Here is a 23931-nt window from a genome sequence, read left to right as displayed (position 1 = left end):
TTGTTGTTTTTTCTAATATATTTTTATTGATTTCAGAGAGGAAAGGAGAGGGGGAGAGAGAGAGAAACATCATTGATGAGAGAGAATCATGGATCGGCTGTCTCTTGCACACCCCCCACTGGGGATGGAGCCTGCAACCTGGGCATGTGCCCTGACTGGGAATCGAACTGTGACCTCCTGGTTCCTAGGTTGATGCTCAGCCACTGAGCCACGCCGGCCAGACTAGTTTCTTTTATGTGTTTAATTTAAGGAGGGAACATAGGAAGGTTACATGAAGCGGGGAAGCAGGCAGGAATTGGAGTACTGGGTGGTTAACAAGTTGAGCCCCCTTGAGGGTCAAAGGTGTGTTAACCTAGCCAGGGGTGGGCAAACTTTTTGACTCGAGGGCCACAATGGGTTCTTAAACTGGACCGGAGGGCCGGAACAAAAGCATGGATGGAGTGTTTGTGTGAACTAATATAAATTCAAAGTAAACATCATTACATAAAAGGGTACGGTCTTTTTTTTTTAAACATCATTACATAAAAGGGTACGGTCTTTTTTTTTTTTTTTTAGTTTTATTCATTTCAAACGGGCTGAATCCTAGAAGCACAAGAACAATGGACAAGGAGTTACAGGCCTGAGGCTGCCTCCCACCATGACCTGCCCGCTGGAAATGTATGATAAGATCTCTGGAGGTTACTTTTCATAGAACCTGTTCTTTCAGCCCGTCTGTGTTTGCCTTTTGAAGAACTGCCAGCTGTTTCCCAGTGGCTGCTCTCCTCCACGCTCCCGCCAGCACTCGTTGGTGTCCGTCTTGTGGTCCAGCCACCCTGGCAGAGGGGAAGTACGTCTCATTGTGGTTTGGCTTCGAGCTTCCCTGATGACTAACGATATTGCGTATCTTTTGTAAGCTCAGGGGCTCTTTTTACGTCTTTGGAGAAATGTCTGTTCAGACCCACCTGTTCTCACTTGGCGTATTTGTCCTTTGGTTACCGGAGACCACCGAGTGGGCTCGGGCTGCCTGTCGCAATGTCCGACACTGGAGGCAGGTGCAGTCATACAAGGCGCTTATTGAGAAGGCCCGCCAACCAAGAAGCCAGGGCGCTTACAGGCATTCAGATCCCGTCTTCCAGCAGGCGCAGGGGACAGGGTTATATTGGGGAGTGGGTAGGGGAAAGCTGGGAACGGAATGCGGTTACAAGCAGTCCTGGGGCCAGTAGAATCCAACCATTGTTCCCGGTTGTCAGGTGATGAGATGAAGGCTTGGCTCCTGGGGGGTCGGCCTGACCGTGCGTAAGGTCCCGTGTCCATTGTCCACAGCTGAGTCACCTCCTCCATCGCTTTGCTTGGGATAAAGGGGGTGTGCACTGGCCTGAGAAAGGAAACTCAGAAAAGCTTCACCCTGTTAACCTAAAAAACCATTGCAACCTGTAAAGAATTGTTGTGAGTTTATTTGAGCCAAACTGTCAACATATGCCGGGAAGCAGAACCTCAACAAATTGAGATAGTGCTCCGGAGAATGGCGGGTTACATCCGTATTTATACATTTTAATCAAAGGAGGGACATAGGTGGGTTTCATGAAATCCATTGGTGGTAGACTAGAGGGGCGGGAGCAAGCCAAGTGGGGAAACCCCTGGGATTGGATAAAAAGTAAAATGATGGACACATGCTTAGGTGGGTGTAGGAACAATTAACATGACAGTGAAGGGATTTGTGGTCTCTGTCCTGGCGCCCAGCACATTAGGTTGTTCCCCAGGGGCTCCAGAAAAGGGGAAGTTACAAGTGACCCAGACATTTCAAGAGTATGTTATCATAGATGCAAAAAGACAGACAGGCTCAGTGAAGGTCAAGGTTGACCTTGTCAGTGAAGATACCGGCGTAGGACGTAACTGCCCACCATCACTGCTTTTAAGGTTTAATTTCAGACCATCCTTGGTGGTGACTTTAGGTCTGAGTTTGCAAGGCCGCCATGCAGGCCTCCCCTGAGCTGTCAGGTCAGCACGTGGCCCCTTTTGTCCACAAGCCTCTGTTCCCAGAAGGATCTGTGTTCTAGGACTTAATGTGAGGATTTTCCAGGTGAATTCAGGTGCTCTATTAGGTTATAAGGCCCCCGTCACTTTTATTTTGCGTTGTAGGAGTTCCTTCTATAGAGCGTACGAGATACAAGCTTCTCAGATGTATGATTTGCAAAGATTTTCTCCCATTCAGTGGGCTGTCTTTTTTTTTTTTTTTAATATATTTTATTGATTTTTCGCAAAGAGGAAGGGAGAGGGATAGAGAGTCAGAAACATCGATGAGAGAGAAACATCGACCAGCTGCCTCCTGCACACCTCCGACTGGGGATGTGCCCGCAACCCAGGCACATGCCCTTGGCCGGAATCGAACCTGGGACCCTTCAGTCCGCAGGCCGACGCTCCATCCACTGAGCCAAACCGGTCAGGGCCAGTGGTCTGTCTTTTTACTTAAAAATTTTCTTTAAAAAATTTGTTTCAGAGAGGAAGGGAGAGGGAGAGAGATAGAAAGTCTACTCAACAGCTGTTATCACACATAGTTACCCATTTTTTTCTCGTGATGAGGACTTTTATTCTCTGAGCGACTTTCAGATACGCACTCCAGTATTACTGACTGGTCACCGTGATGTACCTTAAGGCCTCGTGATTCCATTATCTTCCATCGGTTCCCTCAGCCACCCACCCGGCCTCTGGCCGCACCGGTCTGTCTCTAGGAGATGGTTAGTTTTTAGTGTTTGTTTTTTAAGATTCCACATGTAAGTGAGATCTTAGGTTGTCTGTTAATGGAGGGGAGAGGGCTTCACCACTCCCCCACCCCCCACCCCCCATTGCTATCGGGAGTGAATTTCTTGCAATATCCCCGAGACTCACATGGGAGGATGCAATTTAGTGGAAAGCTCTATTTCCATGGAGTTAAACCCTGAGTCCTGAAGTCCCATTTCCCGCTGCCCCACCATAGCGTGTAGCTGGGCTTCAGCAGAGCTAGAGTCCGAGCCGGTGCCTGCAGTCTCCTTCCCTGTTGGAGCCGGGTCCAGTCCAGCGTCCGGCCAGCTCAGCTGTGTTTCCCACTGCAGTTCCGGGTCTGCTGCGTGTGAGGTCTGCATGGCTGCGGGCCACAGGCCATGGAGCGAATGCAAGGACGCAGGACAACAGAGCCCACAAGCCAGGCGTCACTAAGCCAAGAGTACGAGAGAGAGAGAGAGAGAGAGAGAGAGAGAGAGAGAGAGAGAGATCCTTTGTTTGGATGGTGTGTTCCCAAATTCTCACACCCTTGCCGTGGCCACGCCCTTTCTGGCCAATGGTTTCTGTTCCCAGGTGTAACTGACAGAAAACTACCTTCCCGCCCTGGCCGGTGTGGCTCAGTGGACAGAGCGTCAGCCTGCGGACTGAAGGGTCCTGGTTCGATTCCAGTCAAGGGTACATGCCTTGGTTGCGGGCTGGATCCTCAGTAGAGGGCTTGCAAGAGGCAGCCGATCAATGATTCTCTCTCATCATGGATGTTTCTATCGCTCTATCCCCCTCCTTTCCTCTCTGAAATCAATAAAAATATATATATTAAAAGAGAGAGAACGTTTATAACATCACAGATATGGAAGAAGTAATTTGTAGAAGACATGGGCTTAGGAGACAAGTTATAGAGGCAAAGGAAGGGCCCTTGGAGCTTAGCAGTGAGGAAGGTGAAGGTGCCGTGCCTGGAGAGATGGGGAGGGAGAGGGGGAACGAAAAGGCGTGGCCTGCTCCTAGGAGGGAGGGCCAAGATGCCTTCTCTCTTAGGCTGCATGATATTCCTCTGAATACATGTACCGATCTGACCTCTCCTTTAACCTGCGAAGGACACCTGGGCTGCTCCCAGGTCTTGGCTATTCTGAATAACACTGCTGTGAACATGAGTCCTATATCTTTTTGAATTAATACTTTTTCTTCAGATAAATACTCAGAAGTAGGGCCTGGCTGGGTGGCTCTGTTGGTGCGAGCGTCGTCCCGTACACCAAAAGGTTGCGGGTTCAGTTCCTGGTCAGGGCATGTACCTGGGTTGCGGGTTCAACCCCCAGTCGGGACACATGAGGGAGGCATCCTATCGATGTTTCTCTCTCACATCGAATTTTTTTTAATCTCTTTCTCTCCCTCCCTCTTTCTCTAAAAATCAATGAAAACATATTCTCAGGTGAGGATTAAAAAAAATTCAGTCCTGCCAGTGTGCTCAATGGTTAGAGTGTTGGCCCACGAACCAAAGGGTCGAGGGTTTGAATCTCGGTCAAGGGCATATACTTGGGTTGTGGTTTGCTCCCCACCCCTGGTCAGGGAGCGTGGGGGAGGCAACCAGTTGATGTGTCTCTCTCACATTGATGTTTCCCTCTCTCTCTCTTATCCTCCCCCAACCTCCACTCTCTGAAAAGCAGTGGAAAAAAATATCCTCGGTGAGGATTAACAAAACCCCCACCAACTCAGAATGTGACCTGGTATTGCCAGGTCACATTGCCACCGGAAAGGGACTGGGCCCAGAGCCAGTCTGCCCCCGGACGGCCAGTAGCGTGCGGGTTCTTGACTTGGTGTAGGAAAGATTTCACAAGACCAGTCCAAGCGATTGTGAGAGGATGTTTATTAAAGGCGGGACAGGGAAGCAAGGAAGGGCTTAGGGTGGGAAGGGCAGTGGGAGAGCTGGGCTGGCTGCCGTGGCCCCGGAAACATGGGAAAGCAGTGGGCCACGCAGGCTGCGTGGGATCCCCGAGAAGTGTGGTCACAGGCGGGCTGCTGGGAGCTCCCTGGAAAGTCAGAGAAAAGGGGGCCTTGGAGACTGGATCGGGGTACGCCTGGGAGGAGCTGCCACTGCCTGCTGTTCCCCCGGCGGCAAGTGGCAGGGTGACCCTTGGAGTTTGGGAGAGAAAAGTCGATGCACGCCCGAGAGGGGAGAGAGAGCCGCCCGGGTCTTATCTGTGGGGTTTTAGGGGAGGTGGGGGGGGGGTCAATAGAGTGTCCGTCAGCTCTGTGCTGGTGCCAGAATGAGACGTATTTCCCCGGCTTCCTCCGTCCTTGGGTGTGGTTGGCAAAGTGGCACCAAAGGAATTTCTGTTACCTACTTCCTTAGCAGGTGCTGTCAGCTGTTTACCTGGTGGGAGGGGAAGGTAGCCATTTACTCATGAGTGTCCTTGGTCGGGAAGACACGAGTTTACGATTCGCTGGGTGGCTGGAAACTGCGTGGCGTGGAACTGTCTGTCCCGGCGCCGTGTGCCGCTTGTCAGGCTACTGACCGTCTCTGACGGCAGCTGTTACCTTCATGAGGAGCCACCTGCTGGTGACTGCAGGGGCGGCACCATTCACACCCACCAACAGGCCGGGTTCCTCTCCTCACCCAACCCCCTGCCGCCCCCCCGCCCCCCCCGCCCCCCCTCCCCTCCCCGCAGCATTGCCTTCTTGATGACAGCCATTCGGACAGCTGTGAGCGAGCCTCGTGGTGGTTTTGATTCTTTTCACTTCGATGCTATCTTTTGAAGCACAAAAGGCTGTACATTTTGGTGTCCAATTGCTCTATTTTTTTGGTTGTTCATACTTTTCTTGTTATATTAGGAAACCATTGTCAAATCCAAGGTCACAAAGATTGACCCCCATGTTTCCTACAGAACATGGAGTGTGGCCGGCTAAGACGTTAGAATCGCGAGAGTGGGGAGGTTGCATGCAGTGGTCACGTGCTAAGCTTGCCCCACGGCCCTGCAGGCACATTTGATTGGGCATCAAATGTTAGGAAAATGGAATTTCAATCCAAACTGGGAGGTAGCTCGCAGACTAGGAGTTAAAGTAGCGGAAGAAAGAGTTGCTTTTGCAGAACCAGTTTTCCCACTCCCCTCCCGCGATGTGTGTGGAGCAGAGCATCCTGACAGCTGTCGGGAGGAGCCCTGTGCCCGGCTCCATGGCATCCTGCACCCTTCACGCTCGCTTAGGTAGCTCCCAGCACTGGGGCCCCGGGATCCCCTTTGTGTTACAGATGGGGAACTGAGGGCACAGTGGCTTGCCCAAGTCAGCACAGCGGGCACCAGAACCAGGTCTGTCCTCTGTGCCCCATCGCATGCCCTGACCGAGGGCAAATGCTGCGTGAGGGAGGGTGGGTGATGGAGACCTCGCCGGCCACCCGCTGCCTGGAAGCGGCCCGTGGCTCGCTTGGGTCTTTGGGAGGGTGGGTTAAAAGTCAGGCTGTGGTGTGTCTCCCAAACTTGGCTTGAGGCTGAGTGCTTCTCTGAGCCGTCAGTGCCCAGATGCCACCAATGCTGGCTCATGCCCATAAGCCTACCCCGGTCTCGGCCTGGCAGTGCCTACCCCATCGAACTCATCTGGTGGGGCCTGGAAGGGCATCATGTGTGAGGGGCTGGGGAGGGGGCTGGGGAGCGCTTGGGTGTGGTTTCTGGCCCCCCACCCCCTCTGTCCTGGCCGCCCTGGCCCAGCCCAGCCCTGGCGGGGGTCATGCTGGAGGTGTACCTGCCGCAGGAGGCTTCGCCTCCCAGCCCCGCCCGAGCCGGCTGAGTACAGCATTCCGTTGCCGTGGGCGCCCAGCGGTGGAACCTGAGCCGTGTAGCCGATCCGGTGAGCGAGGTGCCGGCCTTGTTCCCGGCCAGGGGCTCACTTCTCCGTGCTCCTCTAAGCGCCGGGGCTGTGCCCGCTCCGTGTGGCCCTTGGAACTCAGAGCTCTAACTGCTCAATGGCTTGCTGGGCCTGTGGGGCCTCGCTTCACAGGAAGCGGGTCTTGTTTGACGGACACTCTGTGCTTCCTTTCATGATGGGCGCCCCCTGCCCTGTGCCGCCTGGAACCCAGGCCCTCGGAGGAGCTGCCGACCTGCCCGCGTCATCCGGAGCACCGCCCGCTGTTACTTCAGCCGTAGCCAACCATACGGTTTTTCGAGACGGTGGGGCTTTTGTCCAGGATAATTTTTTTGACTTGATTTTGCTTTAATTGCTTCCAAGTACCTACTAAATTTTTACATTTTTTAAAATATAATTACTGGACGTAGAATGCAATGTAAGTAATTAGGAGGATGTTTAGTTTGGTAGGAAATTACCAGACTGTCTTTCAAAGTGGCAACCGTGTCGTGGGCCCCTCAGTGAGTTCCTGCCGCTCCGTCCGCGGGCCCCAGCAGCGTTGCTGTCAGAGTGGCGTCTGGCCCGCAGGTGCGCAGGGGTTTCAACTTGCAATTCGCTGTGACCCTGTGATGCTGAGCATCTCATGCTGCTTTGCCATCTGAGTGTCAGTGTCATCTTTTCTATTTTCTTCCTTTTAAGCTATATTTTTATTGATTTCAGAGAGGAAGGGAGGGGGATAGAGACAGAAACATCAACGATGAGAGAGAATCATTGATCAGCTGCCTCCTGCACGCCCCGAACTGGGGATGGAGCCCACAACCTGGGCCTGTGCCCTGACCAGGAATCAAACCGTGACCTCCTGGTTCATAGGTCAACGCTCAACCACTGAGCCACGCTGGCTGGGCAAGAATAGCCTTTTATCTTTTTTTAATTTTATTTATTCTTAATTTTATTTTGTTTTTAAGAATAGCCTTTTAAAAGAACATACTTTCATTTCTTATATTTTAACATGATACATTTTGATTTTTCTTCACAATAGTAAGAAAAGTACTTGAAACTAATGGAAATAACATATGCTAATTATAAATAAACTGTCTCATTAAAGTGAGTTTGAGTGGGAAGAAAACCTATTTTTATCTGATATTTAAAATTTTTTAATTTATTGATTTGAGAGAAAGAGAAGCAGCGATTTATTGCTCCACCTATTTATGCACTCATTGGTTGATTCTTGCATGTGCCCGGACCAGGGATCAAACCTGCAACCTCAGAGTATTGGGACAACGCTCTAACCAACTGAGCTACCTGGCCGGGGCTGACTTTCAGTATTTAAGTCCTTGAAAAGCTTATGCCTTATTGCAGAATTACCACTTTAAAAATACCGGCAGTGATAACAAACTCAAAATGTGTACAAAAGGCAGCTATGTCATTTATGTACTTCACAAGTTAAATATTTGCATTTCTCAATTTAGTCTCCGAGGCTCTGCCTCCCGTGCCGATGTGAAGGAATTCTTTAATTTTATCGTAGAGAGCACGCCCTGCACCGCGAGGGGCCTTGGGGACGGCGCCACGCGAACACGCATCGACTCCCTCCTGCTCCCGCGTCTCCACAGAGCAGCTCAGGCCTCGGCACTGCCGCCAGCTCACCACGCTGTCCCCTAGCTGTGCCACAGGGACAGGGCATTCCAGAGCCTGCGGTCACCGCCTGGCAGTGACGCAGGAGGCAGGAAGTGGGCTTCCTCCGGTTGGGTAATAAGCCCTTAGCTGTGGCGTAAGCTCCCAAACAGGAGGGTACCGCAGTGCCCTGCCCCGGAGCATCGCGCCCTGGCAGAAGCCAACAGCCCACCCGGTTCTGCTGCTTCCATCACACAGTCCCTAACCCCCACGTCGCCCTTCAGCACCTCTTCCAGGACCCGGTTTGGGCAGGACCCAGCGGGCACACTGCACGGAGGGGTGGCGCCGCGCTCTGCCAGCGCCGGCCTCTGAGCAGTCTCCATGTGGCTTCCTCTGTAGACCCCGGGCTGGGAGGCCTCTGTCCAGCTGCTCTCCAGCTGTGGCCCAGGCTGACCGCTCGCTATTTGAGCTGTCGCTCCGGTTGGTCCTGGGAGGAGGTGCGTGTAGCTGCCCCCTGCCCCGTGGCGTTGGGACCCTTCCCCCAGTGTCTTCTCCACATGCTGCTGTTCAGAGCTTTGGCCCGTTTTCCTATGGGGTTGTTCGTTATTGTTGAGTTTTAAGAGATCTTCGTGCATTTTGAATACAGGTTGCTGTTTTTAAATCATCCGTGTGTTTTGTGAGCCTTTCCTCCCTGCCTGTGGCCGCCTGTATCCGCTTAGCAGCGTCGTGGTTGGTCCCTTGAACAGGCCGGCCAGGCGCTCGGCCGCACAGGGGCTTTGCTAGGTCTGGGAGCTTAGGAGTCAAGGTCGGGTGACGGCCCCGGGGCTCTCGGCTCTGCGTCAGCCTCCTTGTTCCAGGTGAAGAACCTGACCACTTGGGAGCACGTGGCAGGTGTGGCAGAGCCTCGACCAGGACCCAGACCTCAGACCTTGTCTCCTGGGCCAGCTGGCCCTGCAGACCCACACCGCCTCCCGGGCACCGGCCCACATGGCCTGCATAGTTTCCATTGAGAAATCAGCTGACAGGTGTATGGGTGCTCCCTTGTAGGTAACTAACTGTTTTTCTCTTGCTGCTTTTAAGATTCTCTCTTTGTCTTTAACACTTGGCGTTTTAATAATGATGCCTCTTTGGGTTCCTCTTGTTTGGGACTCTCTGTGCTTCCTGGACTTGTAAGTCTATTTCGTTCACCAGGTAGGGCAAGTTTTCTGTAATTATTTCTTCAAATAGGTTTTCAATATCTTGCTCTCCCTCTTCTCTGGTTGGTGTTTTGATAGCAAGGACAGCATGTCTTTTTATTATTATTATTATGAGTTCAGAGAGCAAGGGAGAGGGCGAGAGAGAGAGAAACATCAATGATGAGAGAGAATCATGGATCGGTCGCCTTCTGTATGGCCCCCACTGCAACCCGGACATGTGCCCTGACTGGGGATCCAACCGTGACTTCCTGGTTCATGGGTCGATGCTCAACCACTGAGCCCCGCCGGCCGGGCAGGACAGTGTGTCTGTGGGCAGGACAGTGTGTCTATGGGCAGGTAGTGTGTCTGTGGGCAGGACAGTGTGTCTGTGGGCAGGACAGTGTGTCTATGGGCAGGACAGTGTGTCTGTGGGCAGGACAGTGTGTCTGTGGGCAGGACAGTGTGTCTGTGGGCAGGACAGTGTGTCTGTGGGCAGGACAGTGTGTCTATGGGCAGGACAGTGTGTCTGTGGGCAGGACAGTGTGTCTATGGGCAGGACAGTGTGTCTGTGGGCAGGACAGTGTGTCTATGGGCAGGACAGTGTGTCTGTGGGCAGGACAGTGTGTCTGTGGGCAGGGAGGGTGCTGCTCCCTCGGCAGGTCTTCTTCCTGACCCGTCTCCAGTATGAGCCCTTTGTCATCCCCTAACCTCGGGTGGGGCCAGGCTCCCTTACTGCGCATCCCGCTTTCCTCTCAGGTAGAAGTGGGGACTTGAACCAGCTAATTTCTGAGATCTCTTTCAACTCCTATTTCCTGTGATTTTTTTTTTTGCATTTATATATTTAGAGCATTTCACCCCAAAGGAGCAGAGTATGCATTCTGGACAGATGAAGACAAAATGCCCTCCAAAGTTAGGGGCAGTGTCTGCTTCACCTGTTTTCCTAATGACCACATGGAACAAAAAAGACAAATAAACGGACGTATGATTTGCATCCATACCGGCCTCCCCTTTGCTCACCAGAGTGCCAGGAAGTGACACAACTGCCACTCGGCTGAGGTTCATTCACAGAGTGTTCCAGGCCCTCTCCTTCGGAGCCGCAGGTCCAGGTGTGAGTCCTGGACACACAGCGTCGCAGGTGCTGGAGACAGGAGCGCTGCCCAAGTGAGCCCATGGCTCTGTGGGAAGCCGAGAAGTGCCCGGTGTCAGTTTCTGGTGGTTGTGTTTCCTGGGATGGCAGTTTCTGGTGGTCGTGTTCCTTGGGGTGTCAGTTTCTGGATGGTTGTGTTTCCTGGGATGTCAGTTTCTGGTGGTCATGTTCCTTGGGATGTCAGTTTCTGGATGGTTGTGTTCCCTGGGATGTCAGTTTCTGGATGGTTGTGTTCCCTGGGGTGTCAGTTTCTGGTGGTTGTGTTCCTTGGGGTGTCAGTTTCTGGATGGTTGTGTTCCCTGGGATGGCAGTTTCTGGTGGTTGTGTTCCCTGGGATGTCAGTTTCTGGATGGTTGTGTTTCCTGGGGTGTCAGTTTCTGGTGGTTGTGTTCCTTGGGGTGTCAGTTTCTGGTGGTTGTGTTCCCTGGGATGTCAGTTTCTGGATGGTTGTGTTCCCTGGGATGTCAGTTTCTGGTGGTTGTGTTCCCTGGGATGTCAGTTTCTGGTGGTTGTGTTTCCTGGGGTGTCAGTTTCTGGTGGTTGTGTTTCCTGGGATGGCAGTTTCTGGATGGTTGTGTTCCCTGGGATGTCAGTTTCTGGATGGTCGTGTTCCCTGGGATGGCAGTTTCTGGTGGTTGTGTTCCCTGGGATGGCAGTTTCTGGATGGTTGTGTTTCCTGGGATGGGTAAGGTCAGGCACGTCCTCGGTGGGAGGTGTGCCGGGCATGCGGAGAGGGAACCAGGGTTGCTTAGGCACGGTGTCCGCATCGCAGGGAGGGGCAGTCCAAAGGGCACCGCTTTAGGACGAGGCCTCTGCAGCCCGGGCTGCCTGAGGCTTCGGGAGGGACGGGAGACGGGAGACGGCAGGCCATGCTCACGCTCCTGCTTCGGCGCGGCTTGTCCCTGAAGGTGCTCAGGAGGCGAGTCGATGAGGCCTTTCCCCGGGAGAGGACCCAGCCGTGAGTTGGGGGCTGCGAGAAGACTCTGGGGGGGCCAGGGTGGGGGTCTGGGGAAGAGCTCAGGTATCTAGACACTCGGCTCTGGGGTGCCCCGAGGCCTTGGGGGCCTTTTCTCTCCGCCCGAGGTGATCCCTGGACTTGACCAGACCCAGCATGCGGCCTCCTGGGGCACCGAGCCCACTGCTGGAAGCAGCACTGCCGGCCTCTGAGCTCAGGGGAGGGAAGAGCAGGGGGGAGGCAGGAGGAAGGGGCGGCTGCTGCCCTGGGCAGGCCGGGCACACAGGTCCTGAGCACCCAGCTGACTTGAGGGGACTCAGGGACGGGGGTGCATGAGGGTGGGGAAGGCTTCTGGCAAGGTTTTCAGCCCTGACTTACCCCGTTAGAGTTCGCCGCCCTGCCTGGCTTCCGGCTGAGCATCCCTGCCGGCACAGTCCAGGGGCCTGGCCACTTCCCTCCCTGGCCGGCAGCACCGGCTCTGGGTTCGGGTTGGGGCAGCGCCAGGAACCCAGGGTTGTGGTGTAGCTCAGTCTGGGGTTTCCTTTCTCTTTTCGCAGGGGGTGGGGGCCCGGGGGGGCACGGGCACAGATAAGGATCTGCGCATGAGGAAGCGCGTGGACTGGCGGCCATTTAAAGAAGCAGAAGCGCGTGCGCCTGGATATGGTCTGTGAGCGAGAGCGCAGCGTGCACGCCAAGCCGAGCAGCATTCTGTCCTCACTGTATCTCTCGACAACACCTGCCAGACGCCCCACAGGCCAGGTGGACGGGTGCCAGAGCCGAGGCCGGATGGCAGAGTTTTGGAAGGACTGACTCATTCATTCATGCCGGCGAGGTTGTTCCGGGCACACAGGCGGGGCTTTCTATTTTATTGCTGGCTGCTGGCTCCCCAGGCAAAGGGCCCTGCGGAGGGTGGCGCTGGGCACAGCCTTGGTCATGCCACTCCCAGCCTCCTCTCACCTGCCCCAGGGCCACCCTCACTGTCGGATTGCCTTCTTCCTGACACCTGTGGAGGGCGTGGAGGGCGGTGGCGGGAGCAGGGAGAAGTGCAGGCCCTTCCGGAGGGGAGGGACCCGGGCCTCTCCTGGCAGCCTGCACACCTGAGCAGGCGCAGGAAGGGGAAGTGAGTCTGGTTGTTGGGGGTGGGGTGCCAGCCGACACCGCTTCCCCTTCCCTGCGGAGGCTCACCCGGCCCTGGAGCTGGGGGAGGGGCCGCGGGGACGTCTCAGATGCCAGCTCCCTCAAGCAGGAAGCAGGGCGAGCATCTGATGGGACGTCTCCCCGTGAGCTCACTGGCCCTCAGCCCCGCCCTCCCGCCTGTCTGGCTGCTGTGGACGGTGCTGGTGTGGGTCCCGGTGCTGGTGTGGGTCCTGCCCGGGCCTGGCCTTTGCTTAGAGCCAGGCAGACCCTGGGGCGCTGCCCTCTCCCACGGCCTCCAGAGGCCTCGAGGCCCCTGGGACTGCTTGCTCTCCTGACAGGGCAGCGGAAGGGCTTGTAGATTTACTTTTTCCTTGTAATTATTTACAAAGTGAGGTTTCCATGGCAACTGGCTTCTGGTCAGCTCCTCAGAAGGGCAAGGCAGCCTCTTGCTGGTTGGACGAGGTAGCCCGGAGGCCAGCGTGCTCCCCAGAGCCCTGCACGGCAGGAGGCGGTGATGGTGTTCTCGGTGGGAGGGTAGGTGGCTCGGTGATGCCAGCTGCGGATGCCCCGCCTCCCTGGTCCTGGGGTGTCCCAGCCGCTCGGCTTCCCAGCCAGCACAGACCTCCAGTCGCAGGCGCCCTGTGTGGGCCATGGTGGCAGGTGGGGGCAGTTTGATGCTGTCAGGTGGCAGAGGAGAGGTGGCCATGTGTCCAGCAGGGTGGCGGGCTTCCTGAGGGCGGGGCACCCGTGCCTGGCCCATTCTCACTGATCCCTGACCTTAGGTCAGTGGTTCCCAAACTTATTTGGCCTACCGCCCCCTTTCCAGAAAAAAATATTACTCAGCCCCTGGAAATTAATTTTTTTTAAATTTTAATAGCAGTTACTCATCGCCCCCAAATGCACCTGTGGCCATCACCGCCCCCCTGGATCGCTGCAGCGCCCACCGGAGGGCGGTAGCGCCCACTTTGGGAATCACTGCCTTAGGTGGTTAAGCAAAGCCAGGACAGGAAGTCCCGCCTCCGGGTGACCACCTGTGCTCTGAGCAGGGTCCCATCACAGGCGGAGCCGGAACCGGACCGGGGACCGCAGCTGCTTATCTCCTGGTCTCGCTGCCCTTTGTCGCGCCGGGGGTCTGTGTCTGCTGAGCGTGCTTGCGCTGCTTCCTCGGCCCTGGGCCCGGGTTCTTGGAAACAGGGGCGCTTCCCCTGGTTCCTTCCCTGCCCTGGGGGCCTCGGAGGACCAGGGCTTGTTCCTGGCCCTGCCTCTTCTGGGGCATGTGGTGGGGTCTCTGGGGGTTGAGGGACTTTGCTGGAACCTTCGTCAGCGGCGAAGTGGAGAGGCTAAGCAGTGCCCGTTTCCACCGGGTCCCCCAGAGAGAGACGGTGCTCATGTGCGCCTGGCCCTGGCCTTCTGTCTGCTGTGACCGTCCTGCCCCCCACCTTTCCCGCCTGGAATGCCACCCAGCTTCTCCCCCCACCCTCCTCAGACCCCGTTCAGACCCTGCCTCCTGGGTGCCCCTCCGAGGCCCTGCCCTGTGCCTCCCCCGGGAGGGGCGGAGGGTCTGTGGCTGCCTCTCTGGTTGTTTGAGCCTAATTCCGAAGGGACAGGACCCGGGAGCCTCCAGCGCCATCCGCCATCCGCCATCCGGGAGGGTCCTGGGAGCTGTGCCCCGGGGCCACCTGACCGCTGCCGGCTCCGGCCGCGGCTTCGGTGCAGGTGAGAGCTGAGATGCACGGTCTCGGGCTGGGCTTGCCGCCTCCTGTGACAGATGGATGCTTTAGCTTCACTGTCGGATAAACAAGGCCCCCACCCGTTACCATGGAGCTCACAGCCCTGTTTTAATTTTAGCGCTGACATTTCCCAGTCAGAGCAGAGATGCTGGCCCCGCGCCCAGGGAGCTGTGAGGGGGGCAGGCAGGGGTCAGCCCACTGCGGAGCGGCCACCAAGGCCCCAGGGCCAGCGGGGCTCGCCCAGGCCACATGCTGCGGCCTCTGGGGTGCGGTGGGGGCTGCAGGGGGGACAGGCTATATGAGCTTGTGGTGCCATAATAAACGACTACAGGCTAGGAAACTTAAAACAATGAAATGCATGCTCTCAGTCCGAGGCCACAAGCCCCAGGTCCAGGCGTTGGTAGGGCCGTGCTCCCTCTGAGGCCTCCTTCCGGCTCCTGGTGGCGGCTGGCAATGCCGGTGTTCCTTCTCGGACACGTCACTCCCGGTTCTGCCTCCGTTGTCATATGGCCTTCTCCCCGTGTGGCTCCAAACTTCCCTCCTCTTTTTCAGTAATAGTTTTGTTTTATTTATTTATTTAATATATATTTTATTGCTAACAGTATTATAAATGTCTCCCATTCCCCTCTTTATCCCCCTTCACCCAGCCCCTACCCACCCCCCAGACCTTCACCACCCGATTGCCTGAGGCATGGGCTCTGCATATCTATAATAATAAAATCCTAAGTGACTGTTGCAACCAAAACAGCCGAACAGACTACCGAACAGGCTTCGTGGGGCAACCAGGCCGGCAGGGGGAGGGGGGACAGTTGGGGGCAACCAGGCCATCATGGGGGGCAGTTAGGGGTGATCAGGCAGGCAGGCAGATGAGCAGTTAGGAGCCAGTGGTCCCAGATTGTGGGAGGGATGTCCGACTGCCGGTTTAGGCCTGATCTCTGTGGGCCTAAACCGGCAGTCGGACATCCCCCAAGGGGTCCTGGATTGGAGAGGGTGCAGGCTGGGCTGAGGGTACCCCCCACCCTGTGCATGAATTTTGTGCACCGGGCTTCTAGTAAGTATATAAGTTCTCTGGTTTATCTCTCCTCGTGCCCCCACCCCCACACGGAGGTATGTCAGTCTATTCCATGCCTCCAGGCTTCAGGTCTTACTTTTTTTTTTTTTTAATATATTTTTTATTGATTTTTTACAGAGAGGAAGGGAGAGAGATAGAGAGTTAGAAACATCGATGAGAGAGAAACATCGATCAGCTGCCTCCTGCACATCTCCTACTGGGGATGTGCCCGCAACCCAGGTACATGCCCTTGACCGGAATCGAACCTGGGACCTTTCAGTCCACAGGCCGAGGCTCTATCCACTGAGCCAAACCGGTTTCGGCTTCAGGTCTTACTTTATGGGTCAATTCATTTTGTTCATTGGATTCCACATATAAGTGAAATGATGGGATGGTTGTTTTTCTCTGACTGGCTTATTTCACTCAGCATAATCGTCCAGGTCCCTCCATGCCGTCCCAAGGGAAAGGGACCCTCTTGTTTACAGCTGTGCAGTATTACATCGTGTAGATGGCCCACAGCTTTTTACCCACTCGTCTGCTGATGGGCGCTTAGGCTGTTTCCAGATCCTGGCTATTGTAAACAACACTGCTGTGAACATAGGGGTGCATATATCCTACTGATTGGTGTTTCGGGGTTTTAGGATATATTTCCAGAAGTGGGATTGCTGGGTCAAAAGGAAGTTCCATTTTTAATTTTTTGAGGAGACTCCATACTGTTCTCCACAGTGGCTGCCCCGGTCTGCATCCCCACAGCAGTGCAGGAGGCTTCCCCTTTCTCCATCCTCGCCAGCACTTGTTGACTTGTTGATGGTAGACATTCTGACAGGTGTGAGGTGACATCTCGTTGTTTTAATTTGTATTTCTCTGATGATTAGTGACTTTGAGCCTGTTTTCATGTCTCTTGGCCGTTTGTATTTCCTCTTTGAAGAAGTGTCTCTTCAGGTCCTCTGTCCATTTTTTAATTGGACTATTTGTCCTCCTTTTGTTGAGTTGCACGACTACGTTATATGTTTTGGAAATTAACCCCTTATCAGTCTGTCATTGGCAAATATGTTCTCCCGTACTGTGGGCTCCCTTTTCATTTGGATGGTGGTTACTTTTGCTGTTCAGAAGCCTTTTATTTTGATGTAGTCCCATTTGTTTATTTTTTCCTGTGTTTCTCTTGCCCTAGGAGATGTATCTGCAAAAATTCTGCTGTGTGACATATCTGAGATTTTACTCCTTTGTTTTATTCTAGGATTTTTATGGTTTCTTTTTTTTTCTTTTTTTTTATAATTATTATTTTTTTATTTTATTAAATCTTTATTGTTCAAATTATTACATTGGTTCCTCTTTTTTCCCACCATAACTCCCCTCCACCCAGTTCCCACCCCACCCTCCGCCCTCACTCCCCACCCACTGTCCTCATCCATAGGTGCATGATTATTGTCTGATCTCTTCCCACACCCCCACACCCCTTTCCCCCCCGAGAATAGTCAGTCCATTCCCTTTCTATGTCCCTGATTCTATTATAATCACCAGTTCATACTGCTCATCAGATTATTTATTCACTTGATTTTTAGATTCACTTGTTGATAGATGTGTATTTGTTGTTCATAATTTGTATCTTTACCTTTTTCTTCTTCTTCCTCTTCTTAAAGGATACCTTTCAGCATTTCATATAATACTGGTTTGGTGGTGATGAACTCCTTTAGCTTTTTCTTATCTGTGAAGCTCTTTATCTGACTTTCAATTCTGAATGATGGCTTTGCTGGATAAAGTAATCTTGATTGTAGGTTCTTGGCATTCATCACTTTGAATATTTCTTGCCACTCCCTTCTGGCCTGCAAAGTTTCTGTTGAGAAAAGGATTTTGATGGTTTCATGGCTTACATTTAAGTCTTTTATTCTTTTTCTTTTTTTAATTTTATGAGTTTATTTGAACCTAGCTGACAACATATATCAAATGCTCCTCTTTTATCCATTTTGAGTTTATTCTTGTGAAGTTGGTGGTCTATTTTCATCTTTTTGTATGTGTCTGTCCAGTTTTCCCAACACCATTTGTTGAAGAGACTGTCTTTACTTCATTGTATGTTCTTGCCTCCTTTATCAAATATTAATTGACTGTAATAGTGTGGGTCAATTTCTAGGGTCTCTGTTCTGTTCCATTGGAATATATGCCTGTCCTTTTTAATATATATATATATACACATATATATACACACACACACTAGAGGCCCGGTGTGCGAAATTCATGCATGGGTAGGGTCCCTAGGCCTGGCCGGCAATCAGGGCCAATCAGGGCCTTCCGGCTGCCGGCCGGGGCCTTCCTTCACACTGCACCACCCCTTGGTGGTCAATGCACTTCAGAGCAAGCGATCGAACTCCCAGTCTCCCGGTCGAACTCCCAAGGGGACACTTTGCATATTAGCCTTTTATATATATAGATTGATTTCAGAGAGGAAGGGAGAGGGAGAGACAGCTAGAAACATCAATGATGAGAGAGAGTCATTGATTGACTGCGTTCTGTACGGTCCCTACTGGGTGTCAAGCCTGCAACCCAGGCATGTGCCCTTGACCGGAAATGAGCCATGACCTCCTTTGCAGAGAGTGACTTTGAGCACACCTGGTTAATCATGGGTGGAGACATCTGTCGGAGACACTCCTGCCCTTGGCATCACTGCGACAACTGTGCGCGGGGAGTTGATGGACAGATCCAGCCTCCATCAGGCTCTACCCACTTGAGCTCCCATTGGTCGATGAGGGCCTGCTTCACCCGTTTCACACACCCGCCCCCCAACCACCAATCTCTTCTCTGCACCTTTGATTTTGAGTTTTTAGATTTCACATGTAAGTGAGATCATACAGTATCTGTCTTCTCTGTCTGACTTATCTCACTCGGCATCATGCCCTCAAGGCCCATCCATGTGGTGGCAAATGGCAGCGTCTCCTTTCATGGCTGAGCAATGTTCCATTGTGTGTGTACCGCGTCTTTGTTACCCACGCATCCAGCGATGGAGACTTAGGCTGTCACGTGTTTAAGTATCGCTGCAGTGAACATGGGGTGCCCGTATCTCTGAGTCAGAGATTTCATTTCCTTCAGACACGCACCCAGAAGTGGGATTGTGGGGCATGTGGCAGCTCTAGCTTCAGGTTTTTGAGGGACCTTCACACTTGTGTATGGCGGCTGCACCATTTACATCCCCGCCAGCAGTGCACAGGGTCCCTCCCCGCATCCTCACCTCACTTGTTTCTTGTCTCTGATAACAGCCATTTGACAGGGTGAGGTGATGCCTTGCCGGAAGCCAGTTCCAGCGTCATAATTGCAAGAGTTTCATCGAAAGGTTGATGAAACCTGGGGGCTCAACAAGGGCTGAGTCACACATGTTATCCCCGTTGGGAATGGCTGCGGGCATGTCCCAAGCCTGAAAAGGATGCATTAAATTGGTTGTTTGCTGCCAGACAGCTCAGGGCATCTTAATCTACATGTTATTGCCTCCTACTGGCCAAACACCTGAACAGCCGTAGGCAAATTCTTCCATTCTGACAATGGACTCTGTATACGAAACCCTGACCCTTTGAAGTGTATCTCTGCCTCACCTTAGGACAAATTGTGTTAATAAAAAGCATGGGGTCCTGAGCCGAGGAGAACGTAGTTTCTTTAGCTAGGCTCCTCTGACCCCCAATGCCTTTCAAAATTATATTTCGTCACTGGACTCTTTATTAAGTTACACACAGCCTTTCTCCAGATTGCTGAACCTTCTAGATGCTGGAACAAGAGCCCCGGCAATGTCTCTCTGGGTTTGGATCTGTGTTTCCCTGAAGCTCAGTGATGTGGAGCTGTACTTGTGGGCCATTTGTATGTGCTTTCTGGAAAAATGTTTATTTAGTTTCTCCGCCCGTTTTTAAATGGGATGTTTTAAATTCTTTATATATTTTGGATATTAACCTCTTCTCAGATACATGATTTGCAGGTACGTCCTCCCACTCTAGGTTGCCTTTCATTTTGCTGAAAGCCTTTTCGCTTGATGCCGTCCGCCTGCTCACGTTGCTTCTGCTGTCTTTGTTTCTTGGTGTCAAATCCAAAACATCATCCCCGAGACCCATGTCAGGGAGCCTGCCGCCTGGTTTCTAGGAGCTTTATGGTTTCAGGTCCCACGTTCAAGTCTTTAACCCATTGATTCAAAATTATTATTATTATGTTGTTATTGTTCATCCTCAATAGAGGATATTATTTCCATTGACTTTTTGAGAGTGGAAGGGAGAGAGGGGAAGAAATGGAGAGAGAAACATGGATGTGAGAGAGACATATTGATTGATGGGTTGCCTCCTGCACGTGCCCCAACTGGTTCCGAAGACGAACCTGCAACCCAAGGCACATGCCCTTGACCAGGAACCGAACCTGGGGCCCTTCAGTCCGCAGGCTGACACTCTAACTACTGAGCAACACCATCCAGGGTTCAAAATATTTTTAAGTGAACATTTGAGAGGCCGAGTGAGGCTTCTTTCCTGTGCTCTGGGGGTTCCCCTGGCACCGCTGCCCCTGCGCCAGTGATGGGGGGCGAGAAGCCAGGTCCCCTCAATGGGCTGTGGTACTTGTTTGGGCCTGGGTGACAGAGACCCACAGCTGTCAGCCGCCCGGGATGCGGGTGCCCCTGCAGTAAGCTGGCTGAATACTCAGGAGAGAGGGCAGGTCGACACTGTTTCTGGTGGTGTGCAGGCTGCGTGGCGCTGCCAATCGCATTCTCTCGTGTGGTCAGCCCAGCCCTCCCGCGGGGAGAGGGCAGTTGGGCCTGTTTACAGACCCGGGAGAGGAGGGGTGAGCGTGGGGACAGCTGGCCAGGGCACCCAGCTCGTTGGCGCTGGAGCCAGGACCGCCCTCAGGCTGCCTGCCGTGGGCTGCTGAGGGGAGCAGGCCCCCCGGAGGCGGCGGAGGGTGCTGTGGGGGCCACGCTGGCCCGCGGGCCGAGCAGGCTGGTGACCTGGGGTGGGTGCTGGGCGTGCGGGAACCATGGCGCGTGCTCAGTGCCTGTCCCTGCGCAGGAGGAGCCCGCAGTGGCTTGTTGGGTTCAGAGACTCCATGGAGCCCCCTTCCCTGGGCTGCCACGGCCAGGGCGCGGCTCCTCCTCCCGGGGAAGTGAGGCGGCCAGTGGCACCGGGGCAGCTGGTGAAGTGTCCGCCCCTGCAGGCTGCCAGGCTGGGCATTCCCGCGTCTCAGAGCTGCTCCTCGGGGACTCCCCCTGGAGGTGGCCCCGGGTCTGTTCTCCTCCGAGGGGTCGCAGCCTGTGTCCTGTGCTCCTTCAGCTCTGCTGGTTGATGGGAACCGGGAGGGGCAGCTGTGCCAACATCTCGCTGCCTTTTCAAAGGTCCCACCATCACCCCTTCCGGTCGGGGCTCCAGGGGCAGGCCCCCTGCCCTCCTCTCTCCGCGGAAACAGCACCCCCGGACCAAACACGGGAAAGGTCTTTTTCCTTCTCGGGGAGCCAGCGGGCCCTTTGGAGGACCTTGTCCTCTCCCCGGTTGTCACTGTTCCTGAGGACGTCCTTCCCAGAGGCCTCATCCTGCCTCTTCCCTCCGCCCAGGATCATGCGGCCCGACGACGCCAATGTGGCCGGCAACGTGCACGGAGGGACCATCCTGAAGATGATCGAGGAGGCGGGGGTCATCATCAGCACCCGGCACTGCAACAGCCAGAACGGGGTGAGTGGGGCCCCAGGCCTGGCGTCTGTGTGCGGCGCTGCCCCCCCACCCCCAGGCCATGGGGGCTTCTGGAGGCTGCGGCCCAATCATCCCCGGGCCGGGCCCCTGGAACGCCGTGTGGCTTGGGCTCAGCTGGGGCGGGGGTGGGGGCCGACAGAGACTGAGCTGAGGGCCTGCCGACGGCACCTTTAAGCACCTGCCCTCCTTTCTGGAAGAGTCGTGGTTTCTAGAATCTTCCTGGAGTCCAGACCTCACAGAGCCCGCCTGCATGGGTGGCAGTTTATAGTGGACATCAGACCCTCTGGGCCCTGGCTGACCCCAGGTGCCTGTGAAGCCCCAGGCACCCACGATGGTGTCCCTCACCGCAGGGAGGAGGGCAGGCCCCATGCCCCCAGACCCGCGGGGCCTGGCATTTTCTCTGAAGTCTGGCCGGCATGGGAGAAGCCACCCTGGGGTGCAGGGGGGCGGGGGGGCGGGTCTGTCTTGCACCACAGCCGCCACCTTGGGGCCAGCAGGAGGCGTGTGGCTCTGTGTGCCTGAGGCTCCCCTCCCCAGCCCCGGGGGGGCCTCCTGCTGTGCTGGGCAGAGGCAGATCCAGCGCTGGTGTGCGTGTGCGTGTATGTGTGTGTGTGTGTGTGTGTGTGTGTGTGTGTGTAGCGTGCACGTGTGTGCCTGTAGCATGAACCAAGCTGGTGAGTGTGTGGGTGGACATGGCCTGGGAAGGAGGGGCTCCCTGCCTGGCTAGGAGTTTGCATTCATCCTGGTGCCCAGGGAGTTCTGGGGCCAATCCATCCCGTTCAGAGCGCGCCCTCTGGTGGCCATGGGGAGGCAGCCTGAGCCTGAACCTGAGCCTGAGCGGCTGGGGCTGGGATGAGGGCCAGGTGCCTGGCGGACCCTCTGCGGGAGACACTGAGGGTCCAAGGCAGGCTGACAAGACAGGCTGGGCACTGTGGGGAGGAGCCCCAGGACTGAGGAGTGAGGAGGAGGAGGCTGGGAGGCGAGTGTGACGCTGCTGTCAGTGCTGTTGATGTAGTCCTGGCGGCACCCGAGACACAGGCTGTTCTTACCAACCCCACTGCCCAGGCAGGAAACGGAGGCCCAGGGAGGTTGAAGCCACACAGGGAGGCAGGTGGTTGGTCTGGGCAGGAAATCCAGGCCTCGAACCCGTGCCTTGAGCCCTGCCCCCTCCTCTCCCTTCCCTGGAGTGAGCCTGGGGGGTGAGAGGGGCAGCTTTGACAGGTCGGCTTGGCGGTGCCTCCGGGCTGGTGTCCCCGGAGAGTAACCTGTCTCCAGGCTCAGGGGGGTGGTGAGCCCAGGGCAGCTCCAGGGGCTGATGCTGGCCTCTGGGGGGACAGGGGACACCCCCATCCACACCCCCTGGTGGTCTCATCCAGTCTGTGGCCTTAACAGTTGTGAGGTTCTGTCTCCAGGCCTGGCTCCACCGATGCTTCATCGTCCCCTTGACCTTGAGGGGCCCACCAGGCTGCTTCTCCACCGTCTCCTCGGGAAGCGGCCGGGCCGGGACTCAGGCTCCAAACCTGGAGCCTCTGCTGCCCCGCTGTCCTCTCACCCGAGGGCATGCGGTCACTCTGTGGGCTCCACCCGCGGGAAACAGCCGCTCAGTCAGGCCTCCGCCCCTCACAGTAGCCAGCGCCTTGTCACGGGCCGTGGGATGATGGCCTGAGAGGCGGAGCGCAGTCCTCTCCTCCGTGCTTTACGCTGGGAGAGGACAGGCCCGATGTCTCTGCGTGGCCTTCCCACCGGGAGCCGCAGGGACGCCCGGCACCGGCCTGCGCGCCCTGGACGGGTCTGTGCTAAGAGCACCCTTCGGAACGGCATCGAGAGGGGCCTCTGCCTCAAGGCATCCCACTCGTGTTCTGGTCACGGGAGGAGCACTAATGCCCTTTGCTAAAGCTTCACGCAACTCTGGGACGAGTGGACTAGAAGGCGAGCGGCCTGCTCAGTCTCCCGCCGCCTCCAGAGCGGCCCACGGCCTGGGGCCCTGCTCTCCCCTCGGCCTGGGGTGCCCACCCCGTACCTTCACCGTCCCCTCATCCGCAGCTGCCCCGTCCCACACCACCCTCTTCAGAGCACCCCGCCGTGTGGCGTTGCCTCCAGCCAGCGCCCAGCCGGGCAGGCGCTCTGCCCTCCTCCCTCGATGCCCGTGCCACGCAGTGCCTGCTCCACAAGCTCAGTCCGCCCAGGGCCCACGTGTGCGGGTGCGAGAAACCAGCGGTCCCACTAAAGATGCTGATGTGGATGGCATCCGTGTGGCATATCCATGCCACAGGCTCACCGCCCGCCCGCAGCCCTGCAAGCTGTCCCCATTCCTGCCCGCGCCTCTGAGCTGCCTGTCCAGCCTCTGCCAGTGGGTGGTGCTGTAGCCACATGAACTTACTTAAAGGCGACGCCACATTCCCTGTGTTCCCTGCGATGCTGTGCTGCCAGCCTGTGTGTGTGTGTGTGTGTGTGTGTGTGTGTGTGTGTGTGTGTGTGTGTCTGAGTGTTGGCGGAGTGGGGACGGCAGGCGTGGCCCTTTCGCTGTCACCCTGACCCTTGCCTGGCTGAGACCTGATCAGGCCTCCACCTCCAGCCTCACAGGGCCCAGGCCTGACCGGCTCTCCGTGGTGAGCTCTCCTGCTCCCCGGCCCTCCCCCCAGTCAGACCCGTGCTGCTGGCCAGGCTCCTGGAATGGACGCTGCTTTCCGGTGGGGAGTCAGAGGCGCTCAGCGCCCTGTGAGGCGATGAGGACCCACAGCCGCTGCTCAGGCACAAGGTGTCCTTCGAGTCGTGCAGTTCGCAGGTGACAGTGGGCAACGCGGGCTCTGCGGCCTGTTGAGCAGTGCCCTGGGGACACGTCCCGTGTCTGTCCTTCCCACGCAGGGA

The 23931-nt window shown here is 55.4% G+C and overlaps 1 protein-coding gene across 5 annotated transcripts in view; it reads left to right on the top strand.

Annotated features, from left to right (window-relative positions):
• Positions 1 to 23931, top strand: part of ACOT7 (acyl-CoA thioesterase 7) — a 60722-nt gene that overhangs the window by 917 nt on the left and 35874 nt on the right. For 4 of the 5 annotated variants that reach the window (XR_002827332.1, XR_002827333.1, XM_006107210.3 and 1 more), the window contains exon 2: positions 20928 to 21045. Coding sequence is in view for 3 of the 5 variants with exons in the window: in XM_006107210.3 (XP_006107272.1) it covers positions 20928 to 21045 (118 nt within the window). In the remaining 2 variants the exon portion in view is untranslated. Of the gene's footprint in view, positions 1 to 622; positions 658 to 20927; positions 21046 to 23931 lie in introns of those variants that run through there. The other variant, XM_023747937.1, reaches the window with a different exon arrangement.

This window comes from Myotis lucifugus, unplaced genomic scaffold (genome assembly GCF_000147115.1).
Source record: "Myotis lucifugus unplaced genomic scaffold, Myoluc2.0 scaffold_1066, whole genome shotgun sequence".
Taxonomy (NCBI): domain Eukaryota; kingdom Metazoa; phylum Chordata; class Mammalia; order Chiroptera; family Vespertilionidae; genus Myotis; species Myotis lucifugus.
The sequence above is the reverse complement of the archived record's forward strand: the minus strand, read 5'-3'. Positions and strand labels throughout refer to the sequence as shown.